The sequence below is a fragment of the Saccostrea cucullata genome, unplaced genomic scaffold, assembly GCF_032062105.1.
Source record: "Saccostrea cucullata isolate Sc308-1 unplaced genomic scaffold, CSIRO_AGI_Scuc_v1 ctg3147, whole genome shotgun sequence".
Taxonomy (NCBI): domain Eukaryota; kingdom Metazoa; phylum Mollusca; class Bivalvia; order Ostreida; family Ostreidae; genus Saccostrea; species Saccostrea cuccullata.
Genome location: NW_026933062.1, coordinates 3,081 through 26,204, shown reverse-complemented (window position 1 = coordinate 26,204; position 23,124 = coordinate 3,081). Strand labels below are relative to the sequence as shown.

General features: G+C 31.2%; 1 protein-coding gene and 1 long non-coding RNA gene across 2 annotated transcripts; one reads left to right on the top strand and one right to left on the bottom strand.

Moving 5' to 3' along the window:
• The first annotated feature begins 303 nt into the window (after positions 1-303).
• LOC134237135 (sialate:O-sulfotransferase 2-like) lies at positions 304-22,499 on the top strand. Its single transcript, XM_062719230.1, has 8 exons — positions 304-333; positions 3,948-4,098; positions 13,238-13,357; positions 14,362-14,489; positions 16,911-17,061; positions 20,485-20,664; positions 21,645-21,760; positions 22,028-22,499. The coding sequence occupies exons 1-8, from the start codon at positions 304-306 to the stop codon at positions 22,163-22,165; spliced, it is 1,014 nt and encodes a 337-aa protein (XP_062575214.1). The 3' UTR covers positions 22,166-22,499.
• Positions 9,199-10,073, bottom strand: LOC134237137 (uncharacterized). Its single transcript, XR_009985764.1, has 2 exons — positions 9,986-10,073; positions 9,199-9,423 (listed from the first exon to the last, which is right to left on the bottom strand). It is a non-coding gene; the product is annotated as an uncharacterized LOC134237137 (long non-coding RNA).
• Positions 22,500-23,124: the final 625 nt, after the last annotated feature.

Genomic DNA, 23,124 nt, shown 5'->3' with positions numbered 1-23,124 from the left:
ACATCACCGAAAACACACACACTGCAGGCTAAAATTCTGTTACCCTTCAGAAGATTTTTTCCTTTCTCCTGGCCAGGACCTTGATATCGGATGTCATTTGTTTATCTTCTAATGATCGAGTAAAAAAGATCATATACGTTTTTTTAACACTGGTAATAAAATAACCTTAACTTTGTTTCACCTACAATAATGTTATTAAATTTTCCACTGACCTGCCATTCTGTACAAAAAATAAACTTGATCTGGGTAGTTGATAACTTGGGTAGCAATTGTCTTGTTCTTGTCTTAACTGCTGGAAGCCGCATGTTGGCCAAAACACATCTACTGGTTCGGGTATTACTATAGGGTCTTGCCTAAAATTCTTGTTGCGGTCGTATGCTTCAAGCCTGCATAATTGAGTCAGAAAATATCATTTAAAAGAGTGTAAGCTCAACTAAATCATCTTCATTATTACTAAGAAAACAAAAACAGGGTAAAATGTCTATGATTTTGCGCACGTGCAATATTTGCACATGTCGACTAACTGGCATGCGACGACATTGTTTACATAAGGAGAAGGTTTATTTCGACCTGTAATATTGTTTGTGAGTTATAAGTACGTCAAATTACAAAAAAAATGTTTTTACTTTTCGATTAAATCAATCTTTCTCCCAGTAGTCACAGCACCTCTTTGTGAAAGTTCGCATTTTATACGCGGCACCGTCCACTGTTTGTATTTATCCGCCATGTTAGTTTTTCTATACCCCTTAGAACTCGCGCGCCGCCTGGCGAGTAATGACGACGGCGTAAATCATTCTTATGAATGTTCAATAGTCAATGCCATTTAAAGACTATTAAATTTTGGCAAAATATGTTAAGTACCTTCTTCAGGCTTCATAACATTGGAAAACAAAACTTAAAACGGATTAGTATGCCTGACTTAATATTTCTGCACTTGAACCCCCCCCCCCCCCAACTTAAAGCGAATCGGGGATTGTATACGTTTTACTCCTTAAAATAGTTACTTAAGTTAAACCATCCCTTGACCCCCATATATTTATTATTTCTGTTATCTATAATTCAAATTATACCATATTGTGTAAATTCGACCAATTAGTCGACGTTTGATCTTAACACAAAATCTCTGGCCAAATCCAAAGTAAAATTACACCATCGGCAGGTCTAATTTGGCTTGAAATTACAAACCTTGATAGTTACCCATGAAATCAAACTTATTTTATTTCAAAAATTAAAACATTGCAACAATTCAACTTCACAAAATTTTCCATGACCTTACCGTTTTATCGATTTTTCGAGAAAGGAAGGGAAGGAAACAACTAAATATTATACTAGTATATATAAATTGACCTAGATTATCCGGATTGATAGGTTGGGACTAAGGGTTAATATAATTATCTATCTGAAAGGACTTAAGATATCCGGAATGGAAGGACATAGGGTTACTGAAATAAACTCATTTATCCGAGACCAGGCTCGTATAAGTGGTAATATAAATGTATATTTCTCCTTTTCTTTTTTCAATGTAATACATAGTATTACAATCAGAAAATGATAGTTAAGGTCCTCTTCATTGGCCTCCAATTGTGGACTGATTAAGACACAAACGAAGTGACGATTACTTTGTTTTGCGCTTAAGTCTCATAAGCTTCATTTAGCTACATTTAATTATTATCACCCAAGAAATTTTTTCTGAAGAGGTTTTATTGCAGTCGTGAAATCTGATATTTTTCTTTTAAATGACAAATTTCTTCACTTTATTAAGGAAAAGGAACGAATATAATTTTTTTTCAATACTTGATTTAATTTCTAGAAAAAAAGTATATATCAATTTATTTTACATCATAAAGAAGAAGGTATGGTTTCCATACAAATTTTGCCCTGTGATTTCCTAAAACATGAAACTTGTGTAAAAGTTGAAAACTCATGCTTTTTAAATAATTGAAATTCAATGCAGAAAAATCATACAAGTCATTTTTCTCACATGTGTTTTTAAATGCTTATTATGACGTCATAAACATATGCATTTTCCCGTATTTTCTTAAAAAGTTGCAGAAGACACCAATTTTCAATGGAATTTTCTTTCAGATAACATTGTCCACAGGCATCGCCCACAAAGATCTTGAGATATGTGATTTGTTGTTAAATTTTGCACAAAATATCAAAAAAATAACGTGGGCGACGGCTGTGGACACTTTTTTCTAAAGGAAAATCACCCTTCATATGTGCCATTTTGAGGCTTTTTCTGTTTGAATAGAGAAATGCTTTACATTAATGATGTCAAATTTGCAGAATGGTAAACCTTTATGCCATATTCTTTCCTGATTTATCAGAGTCATTTATTTAACTAATATTTAAGCCAGTTTCAAAACTTTTTGATGTTATTACATTTTTAGGGCGCATCAAAGCTAAAACCATACCTTCTTCTTTTTTATTATCTAGTTAATATTACCAACTGCATACAAAACTCATGGAACTGGTTTGAAGCTCAACAACATTGCATCAATTCTAATGATACCCTGAAAACTGGTGGTGCAATTCTGAACTCTGTCCAGCACTGGACAGGTGTTTACAGGCGATATTCGCAATGGATAAAACTTTTAGGTACTATTTTTGTTACCTTTGAAGCTCAATCTTTTTTAATAATACTTTTTTCCTACAAAAAAAAAAAACATGCAGAGTGACACATGCCACTGTCATTACAATGATGTCGTTTTCCTTGTTTAGGGTGTTATGATTCTAACGTCGTCAATGAACATAAGAAGTAAAACTTTTATTTCAACGTTACATCGGCAGGTTTTTGTCAAGAGATATGTGCATCTGTACATTCAACTAATTTTGGAATTCAGGTATCTTTTACATATGTTATATCATGGACACAGTCAAGATGTTCAATCAAACTACCTGTGTCCCTTTGTAAGGTAGATTTTTTTGTCCGGGTTAAAAAAAATGACCAGAGGATGTCATTTTTCAGTTTTGAACATGGAGACCAAAGGCGTTAAATTTAGACCCTGATCTTTTATAAACAGGGCAGCGTCTTGGAAATTTGATCATAAAACCCGTTCTAAATTCAGCAACACATAGTAATGAGTTTATATTCACAACTATGATTTATTAAATTTACACTAAACATTTATATTTATTTCAATATCAGTCTTTAGATTAACCGGTTATTATCTTCAATTTCGAATTAACAGTCTGTAAAAAGCATGAACCACTTTTAAAAAGGACTCCAATAATATGCAGCCGTGAATTTTGCAATTGGGCAAAATCAATCAATACAGAACTGTCCTAGTTTTACATCACGAAAGCTATAAATCACAATAGACGTACAAATGTAAGAAGAAGTATAAAGGGGTCCTTTAAATCACCATTCTTTTACTTGAACTTTGATATGTATTGTTTTTATACAAATATTTGTAAAGCACTAAATCTAATATAAGAGTTGCTTAAAAATGCTGTGAAATTAAGAAAGTGATGCGGCATAAAACAAAAGAATAGTCAAATTGCATACCGATCAATAACGTTCACACACATGTTAATTCAAAATGATGTCAGTCATATATATTTTTTATTTGATTCTGGTAAAAAAAACTTTGAAATTTAAACGCATAAGTGGATACAGATAAATCATGTAAAACAGCTTCCCTTTCAAAAACAGTTAAAAATCATAATCACCAAGCTGTTGAAAAATGACCTCATGTAAAATTTTCACAACTTTTGGTCTTAAATATTTGCAAATGAAAAATGCAACCAGACTCAGTTTTCAACCTGGGTCAATCTTCTACGTTACACCTGAAATAGTTAAGTTTTCGGAAATATATAGTGCGAACATCCCTTTTTGCAACACACATGTAACTTAATATTTCTAAAATAGTTTTAAATTTACATATAAGAAGAAGTAACATTTCCTTACTTCAATGAACTCTTTGTTTTCCAAAATGATTTAGTCAGGAGAATGTGTCTGCTTTGAAGACCCCGTTTTTGCAGAGACCATCTCATCAGATCAGTGCAACAGATCATGTTATGATGTCGGAGATGAAGGAGCCATTAAATTTTTAGAATGTGGAGGGCCAAATGCATATACTTTATATACTTTAGGTATTTCAAATTCACTTCTAGCATTTCAATTCAGCAATCTAAGAATATTTACAATGTATAATTCTTTTTTATTCAATTTATGAAAGTTTTCTGATATCCATCATCTTTTACAATTTTATTGAAAGATATTATGGTCCACTTTTAATTGTTGAAACATTTTCATAAATGCAAAACCGCCTTTTTAGGTTAATATTAAGAACATTAATAAAAAATGTAAAGTTTGTTCTATCGCGGGTACGTCGAGAAGCATATATGTCATTTTTTTTGGGAAATTTAGACTTATTGAAGAAAATTAAGTTTGATAATCTACCCAAACCGCCGATAAACGTAAACTATTATTATCCATTGCATTCAGATAAAAGAGTATCTAACGCAACGACGTCCACCACCACCACTACATCACGTGACTTCTAGTAATAGCGAAATTGTTCTTAATAAAATAGCTGACAGAGCAACAATACCCCGGAGTTTAATTATTTCTTTGAGTAAATAATGTAGTTGAAAAAAATCTATTTTGCCTAAAAAGTGTTGCTAAAATCCCACTGTCCGATCAGTAAAATAATTATTCAACACATTCGCACAAAACCTTACCCATTGTTTTGAGTTTTTTTTTACATATGAGCCGAGATTTTTCGTAAAACCATGCTAAACTCGGGATTCTAGCAGCACTTTCCAAGTATTTTAGGAGGCAAACTTTCCAGCTGTACAAATCTTATGTTTTGAAATATACAGGTAACTGTTGTTCTGTTGCATTATTTTTGTCACAAATGACAGAGGAGAGGCCGACCGGGATACGTATATAGCTGACAGTCTTTTAAAGAGAATATAATCAATGAAAATAAATTAGCATACCTGTTCTATTAAAAGAACTCCATATAAAAATATTCACGATATTTGCATTTAAATTCCATTTTATGTATCTTTGTACATGCCGTCCAAACCAAATTGTCTTTACACGACATGATCAATTCCCAAGTTACTTAATGTATAACATATGACGTCATCGGTGGTAGATTTTAATCAAAATGACAGATACAGCATTACAAAATAAGAAAATTTTAATTTTGTTAATGTTTACACGTTTTATTCATTTTACAGAGTTAAATTACATCTCTAAGTATACCAATATTTCGAAAACTTGTGTTCTAAAATTGACGTCATCTCGTCTACTTTGACGTCATAATGTAGCACTGATTTAGTCAAGGGAGAATATTTTGTATGCTTCCTTATTCCCCCTGCGATGACCACTGTAACTCTACTTGGCAATAATCATAAGGTTGAAAATGAATAGAAACAATATAGCATGTTAGATATCTGTTATTATTTTCATTTCTCAACTACGTTCGACTCAGTTAAGAAGAGTTCTGGGTTTTTATATGTTTAGCATCATAGTAAAGAGATTACAGAAAAAAACCGCTTAGGGCAGTGCACGTGCTGAAAGCGTTTGCTCGCGGGGAAGTTAATATTTGGGTTTATATTGCGGGTTGGAATTCAACTGCGCGATATGAAGACCGGCTATTTAGATGAGAGCGTAGAATTAGAGGTCCTGTGTCACAGTAGGTTCTAACAAGAGAAAAAAATTGTTATTGCTTAAAGGCTAAAAGTTCCAAGAATAGTAGATCTGCAGATATCCAGGGCCAGCGACAAGTGATTGCGTCTCGGTATGAATAAAAATCGTGAAAGGGACATGAAGCAAACAAAACAAACAGACAAGAATCTAATGGGTCAGATCTACATGAGTTACAATAGCCCTACTGCTCTCTTTCTGCAATTTTTTTACGCTTCATGTTACTATGTAAATTTTTGATTACATATTATGGCCCTACCATGCCCCTTTCATTCATAAATTGAAATATTTCAAATACATACATGTAACATTGAGAGTGTTCCCATAAAAATATGACTATACATTACTTAATTGTTCATGAGTAAATTTTAAAAAATCCTTTATATTTGTATGTCACTTTTGATCTCCCATTGTGTTCCAATCTACCTTGAGGTATTGATTTGAGAAAAAAAAGCTTGAATCTACACTACATTGGTTTCTCCCATAAAAGTACAACTACGATAAAATAATTTGCTTTTTCTTGGAAAAATATTTTAAAGATTCTTACAATATGCTATGTTTTCCAGTATAAAACGTTTATTGTTCATTGTGGTTTCCGTCCTTCCCTCAGTAGTCATGATTTAAAAATTTGAAATTCTAATGCAATTGTTTTGTAAAACACTTTTTCATTGGCTAATGCACTGATGTTTGAAGCAGTAAAACAAGCATTTACGAGCGTGAAAGCTTTTTCATTGTGACGTCATAATAGAGCGACGCAAAAACACAATGCTCTGTGACGTATTTCATGTAACAAAATTCATCAGAATAAGTTGTAAACAACGGCAAAAAATGTATGGATTGCATTAGAATGGGAATAACTTACGCTTACGCGTCGCCGGTAAAACTCAGTTTGCGACCGTTAAATCAGCATTAACGGTCGCAAATACCAAATTAGAAGATAGTTATTCCCTAATTTATATAAAACTGGTGATGCTTTATTTAAATACGACAAATCATTATTTCGCTTTTTTTAGAAGGATAGTTTTAAAGATTTTTTCCCCTGTTCCTCCTGTTGAGACATCTACCTGGCCTTGGGCCCAACATTTTGGAAAAATTATTCTACAAAATACATAGAAGTTCTTAAATAAAATCATTTTTCTCTTCCCCAGTGGTTATTGAGAAGATTTTTCAAGAGTTAGGGTGAATTCACCATGTATCAGACACCCTTATACTTCAACAAGTTCTAGTGATATCGCTACTGACGGAAAATTATCAAAATGGAGTTTGAGATTTAGTATATGATTAAAATATAAATTTTGGACACAATTATATTTTTTTTAATTGAAAAAATATAAAAATAGAGTTTTTTAAAAATAACTCAGAATTCACCATGGATCGGACATTGTTTACCATGCATCGGACAGACGGTATTTGGACTGGGAAAATATCATACCTTTATTAGAGTGCTTTAAATTCTTTGATATGGATATACTTTTACCTTTAATCTAAGAAATAAACTTCAACTGAAATTTAATTGACGATATCGTTGCACAAATGTAGAACGATTCAAGATGCCTCACTTTGCCTTACAAATGCTTTAATATCAATTCTCTGTAATTATCAAACAATATCAATAATGCTTGGCCACGCTACATTTTCAATTTCTATGAAACTTTTTGTGTGTACTCACATTGTCACATCATTAATGGTTTTATATTTTTTTATTTCAAAAAATGTCTCGTTGCCATGGTAACGGCACCTATTGTTTCCCCTGTAAATTCTTCCTAAAATTTGACCAAAAAACGTGATTTTGTAGGTTTTACTGAATAAAAATGAACTTAAAAGAAACAAGAGAATGGGAAAATCTACTTTTGTTTCAAAACTACCATTATTCCTTTCTAACATAACAATATAATTTTTTAAAAACTGTAATTCTACATAATGGCTTAACAACGCTTACCTTTGGGGATTTGGGCATTTTGCCAAATTGAGAAAATTACCATTTTAGACCCTTTTTCAAAGCGATTTTTAATACTTTGCACACTGATTTGAAATTCAGGAAACAGTGCATTGTATAGATGGTACATAAGTTAGTTTAAACACATTAAAATATTTATGGGACACCTAAATATTTTTTTTTTAAAAACTGATGAAAAATCACCCAAAATCTGCAAATTTTCCGTATTTCAAGGAACATATGCACATTTCATTAAGTTCATATAGAAAAGAAATGTTCCTTTCTACCTGTTTTGATGTCATTTACAGTAAAATTAGTCCATCTCTAGGAAAAGTGTCATGTAAAAATATTCACATCCCATTTACAAGAGCATTAATACAGGTAAATATGTTCTTAGATAGGAGAACTGTGAACACCTGCACAAAATGCCCCCCCCCCTTCCGTAAAATTGACAATTTTGAAGTACATGTAGACTATCCAGGGCATGTTTCAAGTTTCCTGAAACTATCCCCTTAGATTGAAACTAATATGAAATAAAATTTTCCCTATCCATTCTCTATTACTATGGAAACAGGAATGCAAGATTTGTTACCATGGAGACAGGAATACCAGATTTTTAACCAAAATGGCTGCGTTTAACGTAACAATATTCCCAAAACTACACTTATTTACTCTTTATAAAACCTGTGTAATGAATTAAATGTGAATGTGAACTAAAATTTTTGGCATCTTAAATTTGCATCTTTATGATGTTGCAAAAATATAATGCATTTTGTAATGCTATGTCAAATAATTGCAAAACCTTGTGGCTTTTACTTTTTCAAGATTTGGTAAAACTTGAAAAATTCTGAAATGAAACTAAAACAAACAGGACATTCATAATTTTTTACTCATTTCACCTTGTTACTTTGTATAATTATTTATTAAATTCATGGGCAACTGCAAACCACAGATACTTTAAATGAAGTCAAAAATTTACCCCCCCCTTCTGATTTTTTCTTTTAAAACTTATGAAACACGGCTTTAAACTTGAGAAAAATTACATTGGTTTAAAAAAATCACATACTCTTGGGGAAGTTATCTTGGATTTAAACATAAATATCAACAATGGAAAACTTTAAACATAGTGTTTGGCATATAATTAATAATTTGGTTTGCAATGGATCTTTTGTATTCTGTAAAGTCAGTTGAAAGAATGCCCCTCCCCCATGAGACACTGTCCCCCACAAGTATCATTTCAAGGAAGTTCTTCCTTTCATTTTACTAGGTTCCTGCCAACATCTCATCACACCAACTATATCAATCTCCTTTTCTTTTTTTCACATGTAAATATAAATTCTGAAAACAAGAGAACCTTTCGCTTTTTTTATTTTTTATATTTGCAACATTTAGAGTACATGCATTCTCAACTACGGTACATATCATTAGATTTACGTGACAAATTCTATTGTTTCTGATGCTCTGAAAATCATGTCTCTGATTTTTCAATTTTAGAGTTTTTGTTGGTCAGGCATGTACCAGTAATGACCTACACTGACATATGCATATAAAACTGATAATTAGTTAATGAGAATTATGCTGAGTTGAGTTTTTTTGGCAAGGTACAGGATAAAGCTTGATAAGTTCTAAAACATATTGTTATACAGCATAAGATTTGAGGATGCCATCACATAATATGATAAACATGTTCCTATTATATTTGAACTTTGACATCTCAAACACTGATATCTTGAAGACAGTGGGTACAAGTATGTTGAAGTAGGTTGGAATTCAGCTTTCACTTGCCTGGTTTCAAACCTAAAATATGGCATCCCTTCTCAACCTGCAATGGTAAATAATTCCTGCACTTTCCAATATACACTGATTTCAAGCAAATTAAATGTGTATGTAATCCTTTAGAAAGTTGTTTTCTTCATTCTAGTATAATAACTCTTCTGTTACTGGACAGGTATTAAATTTTGTTTAAAAAAAAAAGAAATAAGCAAGGTTTAAATTTAGATATAAAACTGAAATATTTTTTAACAATTTAAGGACAGATGATACAAACAAACTTTTGTCAAAGAATTTGAAAATAACAACTGGGGTCATGTTTAAATCAGTAAAATTAATAACTTTCTTCAAGTACTTTTTAATTTTTAATTCATAATTGCATAATAATGGAATTTGAAGTGAAAAATATTTGTATAGATTAATAAGGATAGTTTCAAGAGGGCAGACTTTTGAACATCACAGAAGGTTTACAACTTCTTAATATTCTAGAAATTTATTAATAGCATCATTAATTTGCAATTAAATTATGCCAAAAAATTTATACCAATCCAGGCATCCATTTTTTGTTTGTATCATCTGTCCTTAATTTAATTTCATATTTTAAGAATGGTTACCTTGAAAAGAACAAAATCTAGGCTGTCCACTGTCTTGCAGAATGCACTTGAACTTCAGTCATGGCCTATTTGGTCCTGTTTTGGTTTAATGGTCTTACTTTTTCTTTATTCATCTTATATTGTAAATCCTTTGATGAAAAAATGATGAAAATAATTATTTTCTTAGGAACATGATCAAAAGGAAAATTCATTTCATTCATACACAGACATGTTCATGTGTGTGATCATCTTACCAGTAGTGAATATTTGCCTGAGTATCAAATAATTTGTTTAGAATATTATAAAACATGGTCAGTGTGTATAAAACAAATATCATTATAAATCAGACGTAAATATTCTACATGTACATGTATATAGTTTTATTATACCCTCTGCTTGAAAAGTGGTAGGGTATACTGTAATCGGTATGTCCGTCTAGCTGTACGTCCATTTGTCTGTACGTCCGTCTGTCTGTTAGGTTTTAGGGTACCCATCTCTTATTATCCGCAACTCCTCTTATACCACTGCAATGAGTGAAATTTAATGAACCTTTCACAGAATCTTTATTACTTATTGCCATTGTGCACCTCCTATTTTACTTTTTGATTCGACACATACTTTGGGTTTCCCGGCCACAGTAAAACATGGATTTGTCATCAGTTATAACCATATGGGAGGCAGGGGGTATCATTTAGTGAGCTCATTGCTCACAGTACCTATAGTTAAATTTTGTTTTAACACTAATACATATGTACAAGTGTACATATATATTTTTTACTGTTTGCTATTTGAAAAGATTATTATTATTCACACAAAATTGAACTATAGATTATACAGTACCGGTACTTCACAGACAAATGTTCAAAAGAGTCTATATAAACAAAAATAACTCAATATTTTCAGTGCATTCTTAACCTAGATCTATTTTGTCAATACATATAGTACAGTTTCGGATATATATGATAAATTTAAAGTTTAAAAGATAGAAGCTATTAAGTAAAACAATGACATCAAAACAAACATGCTGTTTTCCTATTTTCTGCTTATGAACCATGACCATATTTTGCTGATATATAGAATACTATTTAAAAAACTTAGCTACTTTATGCTTGTGCTCACACGTTATAAACGTTTGATGCAGTTTTTTTATAGAAACAAACTTGCTGTAGTTAAATATCTTAACAACACAATTCTGTAAAATATGTGCCTAATGCCAATAAAGAATTGAAATAATAGGATAAACAATGAGTTAAAACTGACAGAAGTGGAAATTTATATCATAAAGATAAATAATGTTCACTTAAAAGTCTCTCTCAGCACATCATAAAAAGTAAACCTACTGAATGGCACAGATTTTATACAATCTCTATATAGACATTTATATTTCGGGGGGGGGGGTCAGCTGTATCAGCAAGTGATGTTTGTATGCTTCAAATTCATTTTTATTTATAAAAATAATTAATTCAAACTGTCAAAAGGTATAGTTCGCTTGATTTGATAAGGACTACTGACCACTACCGCCAGTACCGGTAAAACAATTGTGTATTGTAAGTAAATAAGATTAAGAAAATATGCATTTGTTAATCTTGATATTTTTGTAATGCTCAGTATATACATAAATTTACCTTCTGTCTTCATTGTTTAAGATGTCTAGCCTTCTTTTCTTCTTCCAGACTGTAAAACTTTGATGAGATCTTTCGCCAGAAAATGTTCATTGCTGTTTACTAAATACACATTGTACCTCCAAACGTTAAAGAGTAGTTCAAGGGAAGTAATTAGGAAGCAAAAAATGCTTCAAAATGTAGAAAAAAGTAATCTTTACCTTTGAATTCCTTTTACATCTTTGGGTCTCCCACCAATATTTTACATATTTCGATATAATCAAATATCAGCCTTTCATAATTAATTATTACTAAATTTGTAATCAGTGTGCCTTTTTTGTTTTAAGCCTCCAAAAACTTCACTAAACCAATCACATATCTGATATGTTATGATATGTAAAATGTCCATTTACTATTGAGAGATTAAATTAAAACTACAGATATAATTACTTTAATCTGTAGGATTAAATTCAAATAATGAAAACATATTAAGTTATCCCTTTTCATTTCTGGACACAGTTTTTCTTGATAAGTACACGTTTTTCAAAATTAACGAAATTGAGAATTTTGCACCCCGTTTCTATGGCAACCAAGGGTCTATTTCATAAACCCACTTTAGATTTTACAGTTAATGACATAGCTGCTTAAAATTATTATAAAAAAATCAAAATGTTTTTCTATGCGTGGCTAACCAATTTTGATAATTACAGAGAATTGATATTAAAATGCTTGTAATGCGGTAATTCGCGCCTTTTTCTCATGGGTTATCATACTCTGGTTTGTAGAAATAAATTAAGTCATATTCTAGACCTCATATAGGGATAACTTGTATTTTGACCAAAATTTGTTTTTTTTTTTATTTTCTATTTCCGACAGAAACAGATGTCAGTAGGGTTCTGTATGAAAAATGGCAGTGATTACCTTTGCATCGGAAAGTGTCCGATGCATGGTCAATTTGTGTCCGATGAACGGAGAAATGAACATACTAGAAAAAAACCAGCTCTAAAAAGAATTATACAAACATTGAAGAGAAATTTCTTTAAAATTCATTTAAAATTGCAAATCTTTGACAAAATTCACCAAAGTCTGACTCGTTCCGTTCAAATCGAATTTAAAGAACGATAACTCTAAAAACTGCAAAATCATCAATTTTTGTTATTCCCTTTTGATGATGTAAACTATGACATGACTTCAAGGCCATTATCGGGGTATTTTTATCACAACATGATAATAACAATCGGTATCATAAGAAAAATTAAATCTTCATCTTTAAGACAGAAACACATAAATACACGGAACTCTTAAGTCAAAAGAGAGTTTATTGCCTAAAGTTGTCCGAAGCAAAGTATGTGTCCGATGCATGGTGAACTCACCCTATAATAAATAGTTATCTATACTTAATTATATACCCTAAAAAGGAGATGTGAATTTTCATTTGAACGAACATTAATTCCCTTCCGACAAGGGTGCTTTGGAGCAAGTTTGAATGAATTTGGCCAAGTTGTTCCTGCGAAGTTGAATATGTGAACAATTTACACACAACTGACAAACGTCGGGCGCACTTTGATCGGAAGAGTTCACTTGAGCCTCATGCTTAAATGCTTAAGAAAAGTTCTGTGTCAAATAAGGATTTTATAAATGTAAATAATAATATTTCTTTCAAAATTTATAGAAGCCGAAAAAGTGAAAAGAGGGGGATCATGTCTTGCAGTAAGCTGTGGCGGTTCTGTGCAGGAGTTTTCATATTCTTCAAATTGTTCCGAGTCATACTTTGGAGCCTGTGTCTATAAAGGTAACATCCAAGTACACGTACACATCTTATAAAAACAGAGCAAAAAGGATTGAAATAAGAGATACCTTGGCATACACCACTCTCTATTAACACCAGCAAAACTAGCTTGTAAGGTACTTGAATATAAAGAAATCTTATAAAATAGTCACACCATTTCCCAGTCTTTCATAACGTAGCAATTTCTCACATAGGTATGACGGATTTCGGTCATAAGAAACCGAAAACTTGCACCACTGGGACTTCTATGGGAAATGTTTACAGAAATGCATTGAGTTACCAATACCTCGTAGTCAAATAAAAAACACATGTTAGCATATATCTGTCATGTTTTCCATTTAACTGGGATAGAAATCAACATAATATTTACAGCTCAGCTTCGCTAAAATCAATTTTGCCTTCACTTCTAATGTAAAACAAATATCACTCAACGATCCATGGTGGCAATCGATGTTGACAAAAAGTATGTGGATGGCACAATTATTCCACAATACCGATCAAATATTCGGCAATTCTAAAAGAAAAATTATGGATTTAAATTGCATTCTGATTTTCAAGGCAATAAAAATCGTTAAAACCTATACCTGTATAAAATTTTTCTACAGTTAGAGTGATCTGCCCTTTGGTCTAAATTTCAATACATAGAAATTTTCTAAATATAACTCAATTTGTAATGAATTTAAGTATTCTTAACATTTTAAAAGACCTTAATTAATTAAATGAACATGTTAATTACATGTATTTTCTCAGTGGAAGTATACAACAGTGATTTCTGTTCATTGATACAGTGTTGTTTTTCTAACTTTTTCCTTGGGGTATATGCCAGGTACCATGCATTGAAAATCAAAGAGATAAACTCAATGTTTACTCCTTTTTTCGATGTAATTTTCACTATGTCCAAAAATCTTTTCACTGATGTGGAGTGTCTTTCTGTTCGAGAGCAATTAAAGAATTGCATAGCAATAGCCAAATGAACTTTCCATTGATTTCTTTCTTCTCTTTTATAGAGTATCTAGGATGTTTTCAAGACCAGCAAAATCGAACTTTATCTGGAATCAGCCGTAGAGGAGACTTTACATTGACTGTAGGAAGTTGTAGGAAGTTTTGTACAGACTACCAATTTTATGGAGTTGAGGTTCGCATTTTTGCCAACGGGTTTTACAGGAACGTTTAATATCGTTCCTCTGTCATTCCGTCTGTCCGGCTTTCTGTCTCTCACAAAAACGTAAACCTTGGTCATAACTTTTGAATAAAAAGATGACTTTCATATTATAGTCCACTACCGGTGAAACGGGAGGGGACTATCGGTTTCCTCTGCATCTGTCCGTCCGTCCGTCTGTCTGTCCCCGTCTGTCAGTCAGTCTGTCCTACTTGGTTTTCCGCAATTTTTTATAAACGCTTGCAGATATTGAGCTAAATTTTGGTATGTGAGTATATCTTGGTGAGTTACAGATCAAGTTTGAGTTTCGTTTCGCTTCATTGATTTTTGACAGAATTATGGCATTTTTTTTTTCATAATTGTTTAAGATCGGGTTCGTGCTACGCTAAATTCCTATGGTCAACTTGGTAAATACCAAGCGAGAAAAAATGTTGAAAAATGAGTTGAAATAAAGTCTTAATGTGGATTATTTTATTAGGTTAAAGGCATTCACAACCTGAAAATCAAGCAGTTTTACCTTGGTCATATCTTTTGCATATTATACAATGACATCCTGAAGAAAAAGGGGAACCCGGTAATGGACATGTATTGCTTATGCAATACTCTCAGAATGCTTATTTCACTTGAAATTAAAGTAGGATTCTTCTCATATTTCTTGTATATGAAAACATAATAAATTTTTCACAGAATCAAGAAGACAACATCACTAAATGATAGTATCAGTAAGATTAAATTTGACAGTCTTATATTAGACACAAGGTCAGGTGAAGGTTATATCTTCGCCTGGTTATTAAGAATCAAAAAAATACTTAAGCCAATCATACAACCCCTACTGGCATTTCAAAACACTGCATACTTTTTCTTTTTGCATCAAAGATTCTACTACATAGGGCCTATCAGATGATATCAGATTAAAATAAATAATTAAATTGAAATGAATATTTGATAATCCGAATTTCCTCTACTTTTCTTAATTTTTTAAGATATGTTACTTATTTTTATATGATTCTTATATTTAATTTTTTTTTATTTTCACATATAATAAAGTTATCAAATAAAGGTTCAAAATGGTACAAAAACAAAAAGAGTTTTGACCTTTTACTGAGAGAGAAAAAATACTTTTTACTGATTTTTGGTTCAAATCTGTATTAAGATTGGAAGCTTTTAAAAGCTAACGTAGTCCTAGTTTGTTTGAAAAACAATATTTATTTAACATATTTTGAAAAGTTCCTAAAATGAATATTTCAACTTACATCTGTAAATTTCTTCAAGTCTTTGATTGTTTAAAAACTATAATTAAATTCATTATTCTATAATAATTTAGAGAGACAGAAAAGAGGATATTTGCATACGCCTCCATTCCGCCAAAAATATAGTCCATGGTACATGTAGTTTTCAAACACAGTTTACCATTTCTAGTTTAAGTTGTATAATTCTTATTAGGAAAGAAAAACATGGTCTTTTGAATCTCCTTCACCTAAATATATAAGGCATATAATCAAATATACTTTGAATATTTCATCAAGTCAGATACCAGAGAAGAATTCTACCTGAATGTATCATTATTGTTTACAATAAATTCAAGGTCAAGGTCTCGGGGTCAAATATTGTGTATTTAGTAACACTTTAAAAAATATACTATGATTTTTTGATCCCGTAAACGTGACATAAGGTCACGGGGTCAAACATCATAGTATATTTAGTCATACTTTACCAAATACTCTGAGTTTTGACCTCGTGCCCTTGACCTTTTATCTGTTGTAAAAATTAAAAGCAATATGAGCTGCAAGTTTGTCATGTGAAAAATTTGTTTCAAATTTGTAATCAACTATTTCAACGACAAAATAATAGAACATTTATAAACTTTTGTTGTTCATATTTGCTATAGAAAGGCTTTTTATAAGCTTTAATTGAAGGAATATTACATTATTGTCGTCCTGTACAATATTGTCTTCTTATATAATGCTATATTTTCAATTGTAGAGAAATATACCTTCCGAAACAATTAAAAATTTCATTTTGATGTAATTGATCATAAAACTTTAAAATACGTACAAATTAATCATAATAACGCATTAACCAGCAAAATAAATTTCTCAATCAATGCAGCTCATATTGCTTTAAGATTACTTTAAAGCTATACTTTTTACCACTTTACATTCGTGTTTGATCTAATTTAAAAAAAATAATAACTTTGGTGATTAGCTTTGAGATTTGAGAAGATATTCATGTTTGACTCATTTTACCATAAATTATGACATCCCATCCGATAAAACACCGAAAGCGGGGAAATGCAATTCTCTGAACTTCCTTTTTTTTTATTGAGAAATAATACTTTTTTCACTGAGGAGAAATACGTAATCCCACTCAGAACTATGATATTTCTTTTAATTACAGTTTGGTGGAGACTGCTTTTGCGGAAATTTTTTTACATCATTTATTAAAAAGCCTGAAAGAGAATGTAATATAAAATGTAGTGGGAACGAAAGTCAAAGTTGTGGTGGTGCCGACAGGATCAACATCTACAGTAATCTAAACTACGAGACAGGTACTGTGAAATCACTTATTTTCATGGGGAGTTAATTTTCGAGGTTTTCGAGGTATGAAGAGATCCATGAATCTATGTCCATAATGAAATGTTATTTTCACAGATATTACAACTAAAAATTCTTCATCCACAAAATATAATTCCAACAAACTCACATTTTTTCCTTAAACTAAGAAAATTCGAAAATGTGTGATTTTATAGTATTTTTCCAGAATATATGAAAGCATGTGTTTTGCATCCATCCATCATTCCTGCTTAACTGAAGAAGTAGGCAATGTGTAATATTGTTTTATTTGATCAAAGAATATCATAATAATCTTTTTTATCCTCCCATCTCCTATAAATTTTGTTGATGAATTCATGTTTTTATTTCCTTCACTAACAAAAGAATTGAAGAATAAACTAGTTTATCATACAGCAATGCTACCTTACGCTATCTCAATTTTCTTAATAAGTTTTTTCTCTTAAAATCCCTTCTGAATCATGATATAGTTTTAACAATTTTGATCTTTAATGAAATCAGTAATGAATCTCAAAAGTACATTGAAAAAGAACTTTTTGGCCATTCTGTTGCGTACCGAATCAACTAAGACAAATAACCCAGCAAAGTTAAGGTTACAAATGGGAATATCGGCGATTTCTTGAGATAAAAAATAAATGCTTTATTAGGATGGGCTATTCTTTTTAGGACTTCACTAATATCAAAAGAATGTAATGTGGTTTTACTCTACATGTTGGGGACATTTAGATTTTTTATTTAAACTTGTCACGTGATGTCGACGTCACATGATTTTAGCAATTATACTTGCAGTTTAGAGGTCATCTATAAATTCCAATATTGCAAGGGCATAACCAACTTAAAAATCTTTGTTTAATTTATAATCTTTTTCAACACTATATATAGTTTGTGAAAAGTCCTGCGAACCTATATAGATTTCCTTTTTTAAATGCTAAAATTTAATTTGTTGGGCAGCAGGTTGAGTGTTTGCTGGTCAGCTACATTAAATATAGCTATAATTAATTTGTTTGCAAAATTTCATGAGATTCGGAGCACTTTTCAAATATCTTAATGCTTCTTGAGTTAATGTGTAAAAACTTGGCAAGATACATTGAGGGTTTGCCTTTGCAATAAATCGATATATTAGGGCCCTTCCATTACTTTTTCAATGTATCTGCATACAAACACGCGACAGTATCACTTGTCTGGAGAATGTATGGACAATTTATAAATAAAATACTAAAATAGACATCGCATCCAAGTTAACGGCCTTTTTTATTTAATTGCAAATAATATTTTATTTAAGAACAAAAGACATTTTTCATTGTACAAAATGTGACTTCATCAGCCTCCCACTGTGTACAAACTGGGTCATTGTTGCGAGATGACGTCACATTGACAAGTGCATTGCGATCGATGCATCGTTTATATACTGTTGTGTGGGATTTAACAAACGACAAACTACATGTAATAGTAAGTTTGAATGTAGTATACAGCTATCCAGCTGTTTGAAATAGCAAATAATTTCTTTTTATGGTACTTTGAAGACCTTATATTATGTGTGACGTCATAGTAAACATTTCCCCTACAAATTAGGCCCCGCTTCCTTACTTTAACCTTAACTGTGCTGCGAAACTCAATTTGAAGGTAATAATGGTATATTTCTTCAAACACAAGTATTCTGAATATATTGCATAAGCAATACAAGTCCCCTACCGGGGTTCCCTTTTCTCTTTAGAATTTCATTTTATAATATCCTATTTATGATAAAGTACCTATGACAATCTCTTTTAGATTATTAATCTATCGCAGCCTCAGCCAGGAAGGATAACTCCAAAAATTAATATTTTATTTGAATAGATACCAATGCTTATTAGCATGATATGAAATAAGAACTAGTTTGTGGTGTCTTGCAAAAGATTGTAAAGGCTTTTTACCCTATGTATAATAGAATAAATGACGGGAAAAACCACATCAGTATAAAAAAAGACAATTTTTCTGAATGCTTTGATACTTATCCTTTTTAACCTAAAATATATCTTTTGATCAATTTGCAATAAGAAAATCATTGCTGATATTCCAATTCGCTTTTTCTGCAAAAATATTGGAGATTTGACTATTTTCCCCCTATAACATGATTAATTTTAATATTTAACTTTAAAGAAATATTGCGGATAAATTTACATACTTTTGTGGATTCAGAGATATTTTTCTGATTAACGTTTATTTCTGGTAAAATACCAAAATATGAAACAAATGTGACAGAGACTCTGCAGAATTTTTTTTCGAGTTCAAAGTGACATACGAGGGTGTCCAAAATGTTTGTGGACAATGGCTTTTTATTCTAAAAAAAAAATGGTTTATATAAATTTTTTGTATACCAAAATATTTTTTACGAAAATCCAAATCAGATTTCATTTTTATTGATGCAACTTTATATTTTTATTTTTTATATATTAATATTGTTGATTGATAAAACTTCGTGGATACATCTAGAGATATTGAATTTAAGACCACATAAAGAGAGACTTTGATTTTCCAATGAAAGGGTTTTTAGAATGAATTTTGCTACTTGTACAAACCTATGAAACCTATGAAAAAATAGTTCTGCAGTAAAATAACAGGATGCAGTTTGTAGAAACATGATTTAAACTGATTGTTGGAAGACCTGATCTCAAAAAACTACATAGACATTGTCAACTCAAAAACTCAAGCATCGTTTTAAAATCAGATTTGGAGTATTCATTTGAATACAATCAGAAAGATTTTAAATAAAATAATTTTTCAAAAGACTTATGACAAGGTAGGCAAATTTAGGAGTTTAGTTTTTTTCTTGAAAAAGCAATGTGTTCAATGTTATCAGAAATCAAGACCTCTAATTCAGCGTTGGGAATGATTGTTAAAAGTATTAAAGTCTTTTTGAATTATGAGGAACTATTTTATATCGGTAAAACCCCATCAGTGCACATTACATCAGATGAATAGAAAATAAAATAACAGTTCAATTAATTTAACGAGGGAGTTATACATGTATGTAACAATGCTGGATGCTGATTCGATATGTTGGAGTTAATCTATGTGTAGCTTATTGTTTTAATTTTAGTAAAAAATGTTACAGAAAAAAACTTTCTCCTAACATTTCAATAATAATATGCAGCCAGTAATAATTTGACATGTCTTCCCATCATTTGGATCATCTGTAAGTAAAATGGAATACATTCTTTGTGTTTAATAAATTATTTCAATTTTAAAATGAACATTGAAAAAAAAACCTCGACTACCTCAAATATGCGATTACAATTTTTATTGTTGAATATCATGATTGATTGATTTACATTTACCTGAATTGTCTCAGTTTTGATTTTTCCCCCATTTCTTCTTGTCGACTTTTACATAATACTAACACATAAATATCAATCAAACAGAGATAAAAACAAACTGGACATCATCAATGCAGATTTGTAAAACACGGTATCCCTCGTCGTACTTAATTGGAAACGTCTCCTTGACTGACTCTACTTTGGCATGTAAACAATTACAAAGGAAACAGAGAGGTTTTACCTGGCTAAGCATCGCAAAAGAAGTGTATACTGGGTATGATCGAGGTGAGAAAGCTATAACTTTTATTACTATCTTTTTTCTTTTTACTACTGCATGTACACCCTTCCTACTAGTCTTTTTTTTATTTTTTGAATGTTAAACATGACATTGTATTACATATATCCCACTTTTAATTAAAATGTAAATGGCGTTCAACTATTAAATATTTTTTCAGTGCAGGCATACAAATGAATCTTGACAAGATGTATACGTACGAGAGTTGTTCAAAAATTACGCGGACTCTGCTATTATTTTTTCTTACAGACATCATATAGTTATGAAATTTCACAGAAATATGTATTTTTAGATTTCAATAAATTTTGGGCAAAATTTGTGTATTTTAAAAATAATTCTTCTAAAAATATCGCTGTGTTGATATCACTGATGAAGAGGTACGGAGCAAGACAAGAAATATGAAACAAAAGCATGCGGAATCCAAAATTTAAATCATACATTTTCTATAATTCGCGGTATTTTTCGGCAATTTTCTTATATCTTTATATTGTTCTATTACTGTTATTAGATTTCTGACGTGATATTTGAAGTACTAAGAGAAATATAGTGATTTTCTCCGATGCGATTCTTGAGAAAACGAATGTGAAAACGACGTCTCCTGAATTGACGGAGCACCACACTTTTGTTAAATTATGTGTAATGCTCGAGACATCGCCAACATAGATCCAAAATATGCATGATATAACATGTAGTATATAAACCAGGGTATTCCTGGCATTTGCCTATAACTAGCAAATCGGAATTTTAGACCGTTAGACCTCGGCAAAAAGGCTATACAGGAGGACGGGAAGTATATAAGTACTTTGATATTTCTTCGACGTCTTTCTGATATCAAAGAAAACAAAAATGCAACATTGTCGAAATTTTTATCAAGCAAACAATTGTGGATTAAATATTTTCATCATAAATAATATCTAAAACATGCATTTTATTAGTTGCTCCACAGAGACTCAGTTTCAATTTCTGACAGGTGTTGCTGTTGATATCCATGAAAACGAAACGTTTCATCAGTGTCAGAAATGTAACCAGACTACCTGTGAATTTGTTAATTGTTTTGAAAAGCTTGATTATCTAATTTGTGAAAAGGTATTGTAAACATGTTTTTCAGATTTTTTTTTAAATTTCATTCTTTCCTCATTCATAAGAATCTATAACTTATCATTCAAATTTCATTGAAGACATATTAATATAACTTTCATTTCCCACTTTTAGATAACATATATTTTCCGATAAGCAAATGACTTTAGTTAAAATTGAAAAACATATGTATATAGTGTACTCTGGTTTTGCGTGAACTACATTTGGTCATGGATTTATTAATCTATTTCATTTTTGGATCAAATATTTTTTCAGGGCTCAGGTTTTGAAATACCTCAAAGGAGAGTGAAAAGTAAGCTGCTTAATATAGTTTCTGATCTGTTTGTGCAACTATGCTTTAAAGATCTTCAAAGCAAAAAAATGCTTGTTCAATATTTATTACTTCCTTTCTGAAAAATTAATGTTTGGTAAAAGCACGGATATTGGTTGTTAACAATGTACAAGCACAAATATTTGTTGTTAAAAATGATCAACTAAATTAAATCCTACGCGAAATTTTAAATGGGTTTACTTTCAAAACAACGAAATTAAATGCCCACGGAAATACTCTTGATGACAAATCGACGAAATTTTATCCCCACGAAAATTTGTGCTTCTACAGTTTTTAGTCTTCAAGAGTCCATTTTGTAGAATGAAAATGAAATACACGTGTATGTGCTTTTTTGTTTTGGTTGTAAGGTAATGGGAATCGTTTTATAATATCAAAGGGTTTTACCAATTTTGGGTTTTTTTCTTTTTAAAAACAAAACACAATTCATGATTTTTCTTTAGAAGATACTCTTCACTTATTAGATATTAATGCAAAGAGGTTTACTACTAGGACTTCTTTTTAAATGATTTGTGATTCAGGTAGAACAGGATACGTCCATGTTATAAGATACAGTACCAGACCCAACCAGACCCAACCTGACACCCAGGCAGTCCCAAAAAGCAGTCCCCGGGGCTGCTTGGGGACCGCTCTGGGACTGCTCTGGGACCGCTATGGGACTCCTCTCGGACTACTCTGGGATTGTCCCTGGAACTGTTTTCTGGAACTGCTTTGTTCACTCATGTGTGAAAAAGGTTCTGAGTGACATGATAGCTCCGCCCCCTTGTGTATTCTGAATTTGCAGGCTCCTAGCTGTTTTGTTTACTTCCAGCATAGAGGAGTTTAAACTATCAAAAAAGCAAGGATTTCTAATCTTTTAATAAGTAGAGAATGTTATAGTTATTTAATATTTTTATAGACTGTATTTTCTTCACAAAAGTAGTTTAGAATCATTTTTATATAAAATAACGTTGTTCAATAAGGAAGTCAGGAGAGGAGAAGATTTTTATCCCTAAAAATAAAATACAGGTTTATGAGAAAAAAA

Coding starts and splice junctions, on each gene's coding strand:
- LOC134237135 (XM_062719230.1), top strand. CDS start 304: ATGTTGGCCAAAACACATCTACTGGTTCGG. Junction 334..3,947: donor AAACACATCTACTGGTTCGG/GTATTACTATAG, acceptor AAAATGATTTAG/TCAGGAGAATGTGTCTGCTT. Junction 21,761..22,027: donor ATTATCTAATTTGTGAAAAG/GTATTGTAAACA, acceptor ATATTTTTTCAG/GGCTCAGGTTTTGAAATACC.